This window comes from Uloborus diversus, chromosome 2 (assembly GCF_026930045.1).
Source record: "Uloborus diversus isolate 005 chromosome 2, Udiv.v.3.1, whole genome shotgun sequence".
NCBI lineage: Eukaryota > Metazoa > Arthropoda > Arachnida > Araneae > Uloboridae > Uloborus > Uloborus diversus.
This window is the reverse complement of record NC_072732.1, coordinates 27,897,305-27,910,270: the sequence shown is the minus strand read 5'-3', so window position 1 is coordinate 27,910,270 and position 12,966 is coordinate 27,897,305. Positions and strand designations below refer to the sequence as shown.

The 12,966-nt window shown below is 35.3% G+C and overlaps 1 protein-coding gene across 2 annotated transcripts in view; it reads left to right on the top strand.

The window, feature by feature from the left end:
* Positions 1-12,966, top strand: part of LOC129216940 (WD repeat-containing protein 37-like) — a 171,540-nt gene that overhangs the window by 137,891 nt on the left and 20,683 nt on the right. For both annotated transcript variants that reach the window (XM_054851159.1, XM_054851158.1), the window contains exons 4-6: positions 3,098-3,286; positions 6,413-6,588; positions 9,120-9,174. In XM_054851159.1, coding sequence (XP_054707134.1) covers positions 3,098-3,286; positions 6,413-6,588; positions 9,120-9,174 — 420 coding nt within the window. The remainder of the gene's footprint in view (positions 1-3,097; positions 3,287-6,412; positions 6,589-9,119; positions 9,175-12,966) is intronic.

The following is a 12,966-nucleotide window of genomic DNA, read 5'->3' as shown; positions in this document are numbered from 1 at the left end:
CGTTGCATCAGCTTTTAGCCATTTTGGATCAGATTTTTCATTGATTCAAAGCTAGAGTTACTAGAGCAAAGTTTCGGGTTTGATCAAAGTACCCAAAAATAATATTTTATTTTATAAACAATTTACTTGCCGCTAATAATTGCTCACAGTGAAAAATCACCTAGCGCAATAACTTGCCAGTAAAGACAACCACTCAAACATGCGCTCTGATCCAAAATGGTTGATCTTAAGCTGATGCGTCGATATGTATACATCTAGGAGCCTTAGCTTTTCCCATTGGCCAGAAAGATACTTAAGTGTTTTAACCATCTTTAAGATTATCTAAGAAAAAAAATGAAATACTGTAGTACAAATAAACAAATTATACATAGTTCCTTATTTCAGTTAAATAATTTATTTAGCTGCATGCCATAGCTAGACCCAGTGGCGTAGCTAGGGAGGGGCGGAGGGGGCGGTCCACCCCGGGCGGCACTTTTTGGGGGGCGGCAATTTCTCTTTTGATGCGAAAAATTTAACTCGTTTTCCCAATAAGGAAATCATGCTTTTGATCTATTACTAGAGGCAAAAAAGAAGAAAAAGTGCGAATTGTAAGGTTTTGGTACAACTATGATAATAAAATTACTCTAATACAAAAAACATGTTTTTCTTGTATACATCTCAGCACTATTGTTTGTTTGTTCTCTTCTTTCGTCTGAAGCCACAGACTGAGGGAGGTGGTAGTGTAAAGTCAAGGGACTATGTTTTTGTTCTTTTCTTTTGCTGTTAAGGTTAACTACTACAGAGGAAACAATAAATTTCATAACTTTTCGTTATATGATGAAGCTACCACTTGATTTTAAGTAAGTTCCTAGGAAACCACTGTGTTTAAAAAAAAGAAAAAAAAAACACTTTTTTTAAAGGAAAGTGATAAGAAGAGTAAAAAGAGAAAGGTCTCAAATGGTGGGCGATTTCTTGCTCATTTTCAGGATAGCATTATCTGTATCAACAATTGCTTTATTGGTCATTGACTACAAAATTTTCACTAAGACAGAATGAATTTTAAGTTTATTTTATAAAAAAAAAATATTCACAACTCGAATAATAATTGCTTGTATTACTGTATTATATCAACCGATTCCTTTATACAATGAGTTTCACAGTTAGTCATTTATTTTAAGGAAAGGTTTTTAATTAGTAAAATGATCTCTAGGCAAAGTCTTAGAACATTTCGACCTCTATTAGGGAAAAGAAAATCATTCAAATTTGGTAATATAGCAGTATCGGATCTAGGGAAGGTTAGGGGATGAGTTTTGCTCGTACCCTGGATGAAAACTTCTGAGTTTGTCAACATTAGGTGAATCGCTCAAGCACGGATCCAAAAGGGAGTAATAACTTCCTTTGAGAAACTAAATTGACCCTAAATTTGCGTTTCTAAAACCTTAAATTAGGGAAATTTCCCCGACCTTTACGCTTCTTCCTATTGTCGCAAAGCTTAAAATGCAATTTCAGGACTTTAATTTTGAAAAAATTCCGGTGGAGAGCCACTTACTATCCCTTCCTCCCATAAGTTGTCCAAAAAACACTAAAACAGCTTTTTGGGGGGCTCCATTTACACTCCCCCCTTTTCGTTATCTTAAGTGTGTCAAAGATAGCTTTAAAATGTGTTTTTAGGCCGGAGAACTTCGATCAACTGAGGACAGCTTAAAATTGCGTTGTTAAACCCTCAATAAATGTTACATTTTTGGAAAGAGCAACCGAAACTTCCTATCCCTTAACGTTACCAAACAGCCCAACAGTGCAGTTTTAGGCCTTGAGTCTCGAAACATTTCCAAGGGATAACGCCCACCCCATCCCATCACATCTCATCTTTTAGCCTAATATTGATTGAGTTTTTATAACTTCAATACCAACACATTCATAAGAGCGGTCAAGCCTTGACCCTTCCTGTATAATGATTAAAGATAGTCTAAAGTGTGTATTTACGACATGAACTTCGAACTTTAAAATCCCCATCTCATCCAATGTCACCAAAAATAGCTTAAAGTTGGGTTTTTGAAATTTAAACTTCAAAAAAATTCCAAGGTAGGGACCCCAGATGTGCACGAAATCACCTAATGTCATAACAGTTGGCTCCAAATTTTGTTTTTAGAAATTTCTGAGGGAAGACCGCAAACCCTTTTTTTCTCAATAGTGTAGAGCTTAAAATGAGCAACAGTTTCGAAAAAGATTTCAGGTGGGAAACCTCCCTCTGAACTCTCTTATAACGTTGCACATCAAACAAGGGCTGAAGTCGCATTTTTAGGACGTCATCTGAAAAAGTTTCAAGGGGAGACGGAAAAACCATCTGACTTCCAACATTTTTGGAAACATTTGGAAACTATTGCAGTCAAAGATAGCCTATAATTGCGCTTTTGAAACTTCGTCCTCGAAAAATTTTCAGAGAGCTCCTGAACGTTCCCTATTCTCTTTAACAGCATCAAAGATAGACAAAAATTGATTTCAAGTTTGAAAATATTTCGGCAGGAAAATCCAGTCCCTGTTGGAGTTAGGAGAGACCCTTACACAACTAGACAGTCTCCTACATTTAGGTGTTTTTTTGTTTAGTTGAAAAACTTTCCGGACAGTGCCCCCGAACCATCCCCAATGTCTTCACATATCCAAAAATAGCCTAAAATTGCTTTTTTTAACTTCAGTTTCGGAAATTTTCCTTGAAAAGTCCTGACCCCCTCACTTCACCAAAGAGTGCATAAAACTAATTTTAATTTAAAAAAAAAAAACCTGGTGGGAGCTCCAAGCATCTTTTCTATAAGCTTTACTAAAAATTGCTTAAAATTCCGAATTTTGACTTCAATTTTGGAATGTTTTGGTGTTGCTTTGGATTCCTTTTTTCCCCTTCTTCAAGAAAAATAAGAAGGGAAAAAAATAAGTTTCTTTTCTTGTTTATTAAAATCACATTAAAATACTTTCGACTCTTTAATGTTTCAACTATTCCCCATCATAAAGGGCGGCAACTTGAGGAACCGCCCCGGGCAGCAGAAAGTGTAGCTACGCCACTGGCTAGGCCATGAGTTTATCATGCACTTTAGATGTACTCTTTTGAAGTTACCTTCCTTTACAGCCAGCCAGTTGTCTGCCAAAATCAAGAACACTTATAAATTAAAGGCATCCACCAGTCGAATAGTTTCTACTTTCAAGGCTCCAGCCCTCACCTGTCGACTAGCAAAGGAGTACCTGGGGCATCGAGATGGTGTTTGGGAAGTCAGTTGTCCCAGGCACTCGGCATCTGTCTTGGCGACAGCCTCTGCAGGTAACGTAATATTGGATTTCATAGTAATATTCAATTATTCTTTTGAATTAAAAATGATCAAATAAGCTTTGTGTTGAAATATGATTGAAGTGAAAAACCAACGTAGATAAGGTACAAATTCTCAAGAAAAAATACAGTATATAGCTATTTCAAAGCTACAATAGAACCTCTTGGTTAGTGCCAAAAAATTCAACCACAACCACACAACAAGAAAGTTGTGAGAGAACTGAACGTCACAAACACACAAACATGTAGACACCTATATAGTGTTTGCTGTATAGTGACGTCACAACTTTCTTGATGTGAGGTTGAGTTTTTGCACTGATGAAGATGCTCCATTATAGCTTTGAAATAGCTATATGCTACATTTTTTCTTGAGAATTTGTGCTTTATCTACATTGATTTTTCACTTTAATCAGTTATTATTTTGATTAATAAATCATTCTAAATTAAGGCAAATATTTTTTGGAATAGTGTTACAGGAAGCAACTCGTACCAGTGGTGTAGTCAAGGGGTCATCGTCCCCTCTTTCTTTTTTTTTTTTCATTAACTCAAACTTCCCCTCACTTTTAATTTCAATAACTTATGTTTTCATTAATAAATGTCCACCTTACCTTTTTTTACTCTTTTAGCACCACAGCTTTGGTTTACAGGCATTTAACGATCATATCAATCATCTCAGTTTAAATGAAATTACAGTGGAGCCTCGAAAATCCAAGTCTAAAAAATCTGAGATTCCGCTTAATTCGAGGCATCAAAAAGTTCAATTTTTTCCCTTGCTAGTAAGAAAGATTTTTTTTTTTTTTTCATTTCTTTCATTAAACAAAATTACATCTTTTATTACCACACATATATCCGCTTTCTAGATGTCTTGAAAGAGAAAGGAATAAAAAAATTCTTTTTTTTTCTTTTTTCAACTATGAGATTTCCTGTACATTAATCGAGTAAAAGAAAATAATCTGGTGGGTATACCACAGATCCTTCCTATACTCTTATCAAATGGAAAAACATTTTGTTAGTTAAAGATGATTTCTGTTATGGCTCAGAGGCAGGCCGGCCTGGCTCCTGGGGTAGGCGACCCAGGCGGCTGCCTAGGGCGGCAAATTTCGAAGTTGAAACATTTTTTTTTAAAGTGTGAATATCTGTTTCAGTGCTGTAAGATTTACTGCTTCATTGCTAAAAAAAGTAGATAAATAATTTATAGTGTGCGCCAGTTCTTGGATATGCAGAACATAGTTCAAAATTTAACTAGAAATTCAATTTAATTTCAGAGGCAGCAAATTAAGTGATTTAAAAGTCTTGAAAATATCAATATATGTTTCAGTGCCATAAGATGCACTACTTTAATGTTAAAGAAAGATAATTTAAAGTGTGTACCTGTGCTTGGATATGCAAAACCCAGTTTGAAATTTAACTAGAAACTTACTTTTATTTTAAGCACTTTACTATTTTTATTTTATTAATCTATTATTACAGTAGGCTGTCTGTTTAACGACGCTCTATTTAACAACTTTCTCTATTTAACAATGGCTTTTCACGGTCCCAGATGGTCCACTGTAGTGTTAAAAGCATTCTATTTAAGGACGATTTTTTGTGGTCTCTTGAAAGTCGTTAAGCAGAGAGCCAACTGTATTTTACATTATTATTATTATTCAATAGGGGTGGGGGCAGCACTTGTCAATATCACTTAGGGCGGCAGAATTACTTGAGCCGGCCCTGCCCAGAGACCTTCAGAGTAGGGGTGCGACATCGATGTCGATGTTTTGGAAACATTGATGTTTTTGTCAAAACATCAATGTTTTACTTTCGATGTTTGGACCATTGATGTTTTGGTGTTGATGTTAATGATTTTGAATTTTAATAAAAATTATCATAACATTTTCTCCAATTTTCTCGCTAGGTAATTGAGTTTACTTATGGAATTGCCAAAAAAAATCATACTTTTTTTTTGCACCCATTTTATAAGATCAATTTTTCTGTGCAGAGGATGATTTTTGGGAAGACTACAAGATAGTAGAAGATTACTAGAGAGTGAGGAAGAGGTCAAAGCTATCGGGAGAACCTGACACTGGTAGTCTGGTGCCAGAACTTGCAGTCTATTTCAAGACTCCAGTTCTTAAACTAAAGGAAAACCCTATATGTTACTATGGTGAAAATTATAACTTTAAAAATTCAGAGCTGGTAAAAGTTGCTTAAAAGTACTTGATAGTGATGGCAACTTCTGTTCCATCGGAAAGAGATATTTCTCTGACTGGCGGGATAGTCTGCAAAAAGAGAAATGCTAGGGGACAAAGTAAACAAGCTTCCTTTTCTCCAAACTGTCAACACCAATATTCGGGGTTACTTATCGCTTTCCCCCACCAAGTCGTCCTTCTATTACTTAAAATTTGTGTTTAATTATTAACTAACAGTACAACACATATTTCTCGCTCTTAAAAACAATTGTTAGAATTAATTTTGTATTTTTAAAATAATTAGCACAACTTTTTCTCATCATTCAACTGACGGTAAGTGCTATGATACATTTTTTCTTAGATTCTTTTTTGATGTAAATTTACTTTTAGTTTCATTCAGTTTGAAAATATTTCCTTATTACTATAACTAGTTTGTATTAATCGGTGCTTGTCTTATTATCAATTTTTGTCTTACTATATTGCGAAGATGTTGCGAAATTATTCTTATTAAATTATGTTCATGATTTGAGGTTCAGTAATTTCAATATATTCATCGGGTACGTATTTTTTTTTTGTATTGCTTTAATTAGTGTAGTATATTTAAAAATGAATGTTATACATTGATAAAAAGATCGATGTTTTAAAACATCGATGTTTTTCGATCGATGTATCAATACCATCGATGTTTTTCGATCGATGTATCAATACCATTGATGTTTTAATTTCTAACATCGATGTTTTGCCATAGACGTCTCACCTCTACTTCAGAGGACCACAAAAATTGCTAAACGAACTGATATTAATGTATTTTATAGCATTTTGAACTTTTTCCCCCAATGAAAGGGTTTCACCTAAGCTCAAAAGTAGATTGGGCATGGCTAGCTTCCCTCGCCCAATAAGACTTCCCTTCACTTATTATGTTAATCCTGACCAGAATCCAATTATTCCTCAGATCACACGGCTCGGATCTGGGACATCCAGAGTGGGAAGTGCATCGTTCAGTACTGGGGCCACAAGGGGTCTGTGAACTCTGTCCGCTTCCATCCCACCCAGGACTTGGTGGTGTCTGCCTCTGGGGACCAGACTGCACACGTGTGGCACACTTCCGCCCTTTCTGGAGAGAATCTGGTTTGTGGTTCATTTCTCTTATTCTAATGTTTAATGCATGGTACACCAATGCAGAGACTCCACATGCTACTGTTTATCCTTAGCCCCAAAGCAGAATAATTGACCATGTTCTGCAACGCAAAATCATTTGACCAAAATTGTTCTGCAAGCCTACTTCAAGCATTGTATACACAAGCAACCAACGTGATCTTTTCCACAAATCGGGATCCCTAAATCAAAATCGTTTCATACAGGAGGTTTTTTTAAACTTCACTGTTACTATGTTATTATGCATTTCTGTGTAACCTAAACTGATTGAGATTCTCCAAAAAAAATTTAGATGCTTTTTAAAATGCATAAAAAGAGCAAAGATGTAAAAATTTTTATAAAAATCCAAACCTAGGTTTCAAACCACGTTTTTTTTTTTTGGTTAATTTTACATGGCGTGAAGGAGTTTTCGACAAATATCTTCCAGCTCAAGATAGAACTTTGCACAAGTTCTACATATTTCTTTCAGTTCAAAGTATATCTACAGTTCTTGCATTGCATATGACTTATCGAATTCAACATTTTTCACAAGCTTTCCGCCAAATTATCGTTTATTTTTCTAATTTAAAGAAACCTGCAAAATTTGATCAAAATGTTATCTTGAGTTATGGAACATATTTGCAGAAAATCTGCATTTTCTGCACAAAATTGGAGTTTTACTCTCACATTTGAACGGAATTGTTCTGCAGCTCAGGCATCTGTTCTACGACGTACGTCGCAATTTTAGTAATATTCTGCTTTGGGGATCCTTAGTTTCATCAGAATGGGACTACGCAAACAATATTCCATTCTCTGAAAAATTCCAATTTCGTTAATTTTGCAGCTTTCACAAAGGTAATGAAACTTTAAAAACACTTTTAAAATAATTTCTTCATTAATAATATATATATATATATATATATATATATATATATATATATATATATATATATATATATATATATATATATATATATATATATATATATATATAAATAAGTTAGCAATGTAATTACAATTAATAATCACTGCAAAAAAAAGAGCCTGAGAATTAGGTTGAAATGCTTTGCCATTTGATATGGCTCTCTCAAGTAGAAACAAGCACATTTCTTTTTCGTCCACCTGTTTTTTTCCCCCATTCTTACTTTCTTCCCTTGAGACAATGACTTTTCTTTTTTCTTGTTTCTTGTTTTTAGTTATTTTTGTCTCTTAACAATGAGGCAAGTTTTCTGCCATTTGACAGAAAAAACTTTCTTCCCTTGTTTCTATGGTTACAAAAGTATAATGACTCAACAGCGGCATGATTCAAGTTCGTTTTAAAATAAAACCTAGTTTTAGGCAACCTGATTTAGAAGGATTCACTCCAAATTGCTTCGTGTATGATAGTATCGACCAAGAAGTATCAAATTACAAAAGAAAAAACTTTCGAAAATTTATGAATTGGGCTGGTTTTGGTTCTAAACGCCTCAAATGATCACATCAAAATTACACTATCTAAATATAAACGACTAGTACAAATAACCAGAGCCGTGTCCAAGGGGAGGGTTTTAGGGGTTAAACCCCTCCCATTGAAAAAAAAAAGTATGTCAAATGAAGAAAACGATTGACTTATATTAACTTTAATGTGAAAGCCTGCGTTTAACGTCCCCCCCCCCCCCCTTTCTCTCTGAAGTTTTTCTGTAATTTTAACTCAGTAATTCTGTATTTTTTTCCCTCTAATTCAACTCAGTTGGACCTGAACGCTTGCATTTCTTTCTTCTTTTATAACTTAAAAAATTTTGCATAACATTCAAATGTTATGTAATTTACAACTGTTAAAGCTTTGCCGACTGAAATAATATTTTGGAAAAACTGTGGTGGTAAAACCGTCGAATTATCTACCAATACAAAGCATTAATATTGCTTATTGTAGGGAGGTAATGATGAATTTGGCATGTGTTGCAGCTATGAAGATGTATTAGTGATGGTGTTTAGTAATGTAATTTGCATCTACAATACGCTCGTTCTAAGCCTTATTTCAGAACATAAAATCTGATATGCATTCTCTTACATAAAAAGAATTCGTTGAGAGTTTTTAATACTTGTTGCAATAAACCGCATAGTTAACAGATTTAATTAAAAAGAAACAAACAAGGTTTGATAAAAGTGAACCTGTAAAATGAAGGAATACTTTGGTCACTTGAGCAGCCAGAATTATTCTTCTAGGGGAAGAGGGGGGGGGAGGTTACAACAGTAATTACAGGTGCATAAACGCCATACTGGGATCGATAATTTGCAGTAAAACTAATAAAGGTTGTGGGGGATTGAATTCTCCCCCCCCCCCCGGGTAAGATTAAAACCCCTCCCTTTATGAAAATCTGGACACGGGCCTGCAAATAACTTGTTGATGCACCAAAAGTTTTCGTAAGAGACAAATTTCCCTGTAGTAGAAATTGTTTTAATTTCATTGCACACTTTAAAATATTTTTATTTTCTTTTGAGTAAAACTCTTGCTGGGTCTATCATTTTGTAATTCACTTTTGCAGAAATGTCATTCCTCAGAAGAAGAAGTTGAATTCTCTGAAGAAGATCATGCAGACGGTAATTATCAGACATTCTCTCACTTAACTTACACCAAAAAATATAAAATATTTTTAATTACTCGCCCCCCCCCCCCAAAAAAAAAGTACAAGGTATTATGTAAAATTAGTTGCAGTCTGTAACGTAGAGAAGGGGTATTATTATAGACATTTACTTTTCTTTGAAGTGCTCTTCACTGCATGTAAATTAAAAATAAAGTTTTTGCATCAAATCAACTCAAAAGTTTTTTTTTTTAAATACAGTATATTCTCAATTATCCGCAAAATTGGGTGGCACAAGTGCCGTGGATAATAAAAATCACGGATAAATCGCAAAAAAGCTAAAATTAGGGGCAAAAAAGGAAAAAATTGTCTTTTCTCAAAATCTAAGCTGTATTGACAAAAAAAAAAACAAAACAAAACAGCTATTGGTTTTTGCTTTTTGCTGCTAAAATACATGTTCCTGATCTTCAATTGACTTGGGGATAATTTGCTCGCGGATAATCGGGAGTTACTGTAAATTCATCTTGCTGTTTAATAATTCATATTTTACTCATATAAGAATTGCCCAATAGAAATAACTGAAGAAATATGCAGTGTTGGTTTTTGTATCATAGAAGTCATATTAATTATTTAATTTATCAATCAGTATCATTTATTCAAGATAAATATTTTTCTTTATAGAAATACAAAAGCGATGACCAACAACAGGCTCTGGGCCCAGCTAGGCTGGTCCTAGTCAATTTACAATCCTCAGTGAAGATCAATGGCCCTCTTTCTTTATACAAATACAAAAGCGATGACCAACAACAGGCTCTGGGCCCAGCTAGGCTGGTCCTAGTCAATTTACAATCCTCAGTGAAGATCAATGGCCCTCTTAAAACTATCTACTCCCTTGCTCATTACAACCTCTTCCGGTAAGCTGTTCCAACTGCCCACGACCCTAATGAAGTAGTAGTTTTTCCTTATTTCTAGGTTAGCCTGAGATTTGAATAGCTTAAAACAATGACCCCTTGTCCTGTTTTCAGTGCTTAACTTCAGCCCCATAACAAATACAAATACAAATGTGACGACCAGCAACAGGCTCTGGGCCCAGCTAGGCTGGTCCTAGTCAATTAATTAGCCCCCAATGAAGATCAATGGCCCTCTTAAAGCTATCCACTCCCTTGCTCATTACCGCCTCTTCCGGTAAGCTATTCCAAGTGCCCACGACCCTGCTAAAGTAGTAGTTTTTCCTGATTTCCAAGTTAGCCTGAGATTTAAATAGCTTAAAACAATGACCCCTTGTCCTGCTTTCCCCGCAAAAATTTAATCCATTTACATCTTTCATTTTGATAAATTTAAATAACTGAATCATGTCCCCTCTGACTCTCCTTTGCTCCAGGCTATACATGTTAAGCCTATTAAGTCTGGTATCATAATCTAAATCTGAGAGTCCCCTTACTAATTTAGTTACCCTTCTTTGAACCCTTTCCAATACGAAAATATCTTTCTTCAGATAAGGCGACCAAAACTGAACAGCATACTCCAAATGAAGTCTTACTAAACTCCTATATAAAGGCAGAAGAACTTTCTTAGATTTGTTTGAAATAGATCTATTGATAAACCCAAGCATTCTGTTGGCTTTGTTACTAGCAATACTGCACTGTTGACTAAACTTGAAGTCCTGATTTATAAAGACACCCAGATCCATAACATTTTCTGCCTGATTTATGACTGAACCCTGTAAATGATATCTCATACGCTTATTTCCATGACCTAAGTGTAACACTTGACATTTCCCTGCATTAACTGCCATACCCCATTTATCTACCCACTTAGTAATATGATCTAAATCCTCTTGCAGCTGTTTTACTTGTTCTTCATTTTCGACAATCCCCATAACTTTTACATCGTCAGCAAAACAATTCATGCTTCCAGAAATATTTTCATTGATGTCATTCATAAATATAATAAACAAAAGAGGCCCTAAAACCGATCCCTGAGGAACCCCACTTAAAACATCACTCCAATTAGAATGATTTCCTCTCACAACTACTCTTTGCTTCCTACCAGTAAGCCAATTTCTAACCCAAAGTAAAGTTTTTCCTCCTATTCCAATGTCAGCTAACTTGCTGAGAAGAGCAACATGCGGTACCTTGTCAAAAGCTTTATGAAAGTCAATATAAACAACATCCACACATTTTTTGTTATCTAAAGCTAAGGTAACCTTGTCGTAGAAATGCAATAAATTAGTAGTACAGGATTTACCTTTCCTGAAACCATACTGCAAACTAGTCAACAGACTATTAGTCTCTAAGAACATCATGATCTTAATTTTGATCAAAGTTTCGAAAGTCTTACAAATCACCGAAGTCAAACTTACAGGTCTATAATTCCCAGCAAGACCTTTAGACCCCTTCTTGAAGAGTGGCGTTATGTTAGCCAGCTTCCAGTCCTCTGGCACCGTCCCCGAGTTATAAGAAGCATTGAAAATATTCAAAATAACATCCACTAATTCCTCTGCACATTCAACTAAAATTTTTGGATAAATATTATCTGGTCCCGGAGCTTTAGTTGCTTTAATCTTTTTCAAATGAAATAAAACCTCCTCCCTGGAAAATACAAAATCCTCAAGCTGTATAATAGCTTGTATCTTGTTAGTGTCAACTGTTGAGATACAGTTATCGTTAAACACACTGGAAAAAAAGTTATTCAGAACATTTGCAATATCCCTATCGTTTTGGATTAAATTTCCATACTCATCAACCAAAGGCCCAATTTGACTGTTTCTAGCTTTCCCAGAATTAGCGTAAGCAAAAAACCTCTTAGGGTTCCCATCAATGTCATCTGCCAGCCTTTGCTCCAATTCCCTTTTCTGAATCCGTACCAAATACTTAAAATTTCGCCTTGCCTTACCATACTGGAGCCTCTCCGCACTCTGACCAGTTTCTTTAAACTTACGAAAAGTGGCTTGCTTATAATTAAGAGCTTCTTTAGTCTCCCTGGAGAACCACATGGGCCAAATTTTGGTATTAACACCTTTTCTCCTAAATGGAACATAGTCCCCAACGGTTTTAGCAAGTTTATCCTTAAATTCCGTCCACTGCTGATCTACGTCGCTATTTTCCAACCCTGACGAAAAAACCTCTTTCAAGCTCTGCCTAAGTGCAACAAAATCAGTGTTTCTGAAATTGGGCACAAACCTAAAATTATCATCTTTGCACACTTCAAATTTAACCCGGAACCTAATGCTGTTATGATCACTATCTCCAATATGCTCCCCTACACTCAACCCCTGAACAAAACTACCTATGTCACAAAAAACTAGATCCAAAATTGCCTCCTCTCGAGTTCCCTGAGTTACAACTTGATCTAAGAAACAGTCACCAATTACTTTTAAAAATTCCTCTTCTTTGCCATTACCAGGATAAAAATTATTCCAATCAATACCCGGAAAATTGAAATCCCCCATCATGATAACGGATCCCTTACTGGACATGTCACTAATAATACGGTACATCTGTTCATCTTGTCCCTGGTTTGAATTAGGTGGCCTGTAAATGTTTCCAAAGCGTAGTTTTTTGCCCTTACTGCTCATCAACTCCAGCCAAACCATATCAATATCAGTAGGCTTATCATTTATGACCAATTCATTGCAAATAAAATTGTCTCTAACATAAAATAAAACCCCACCACCTCTTTTACCTACTCTATCCTGTCTGAACAAATTATACCCAGCAATATGTAATAACTCTGCATCAGATTCGGTAGCCCATGTCTCTGTAATTCCAATAACATCCAACTTCTCATCCATAACTATGCTTTTCAATTC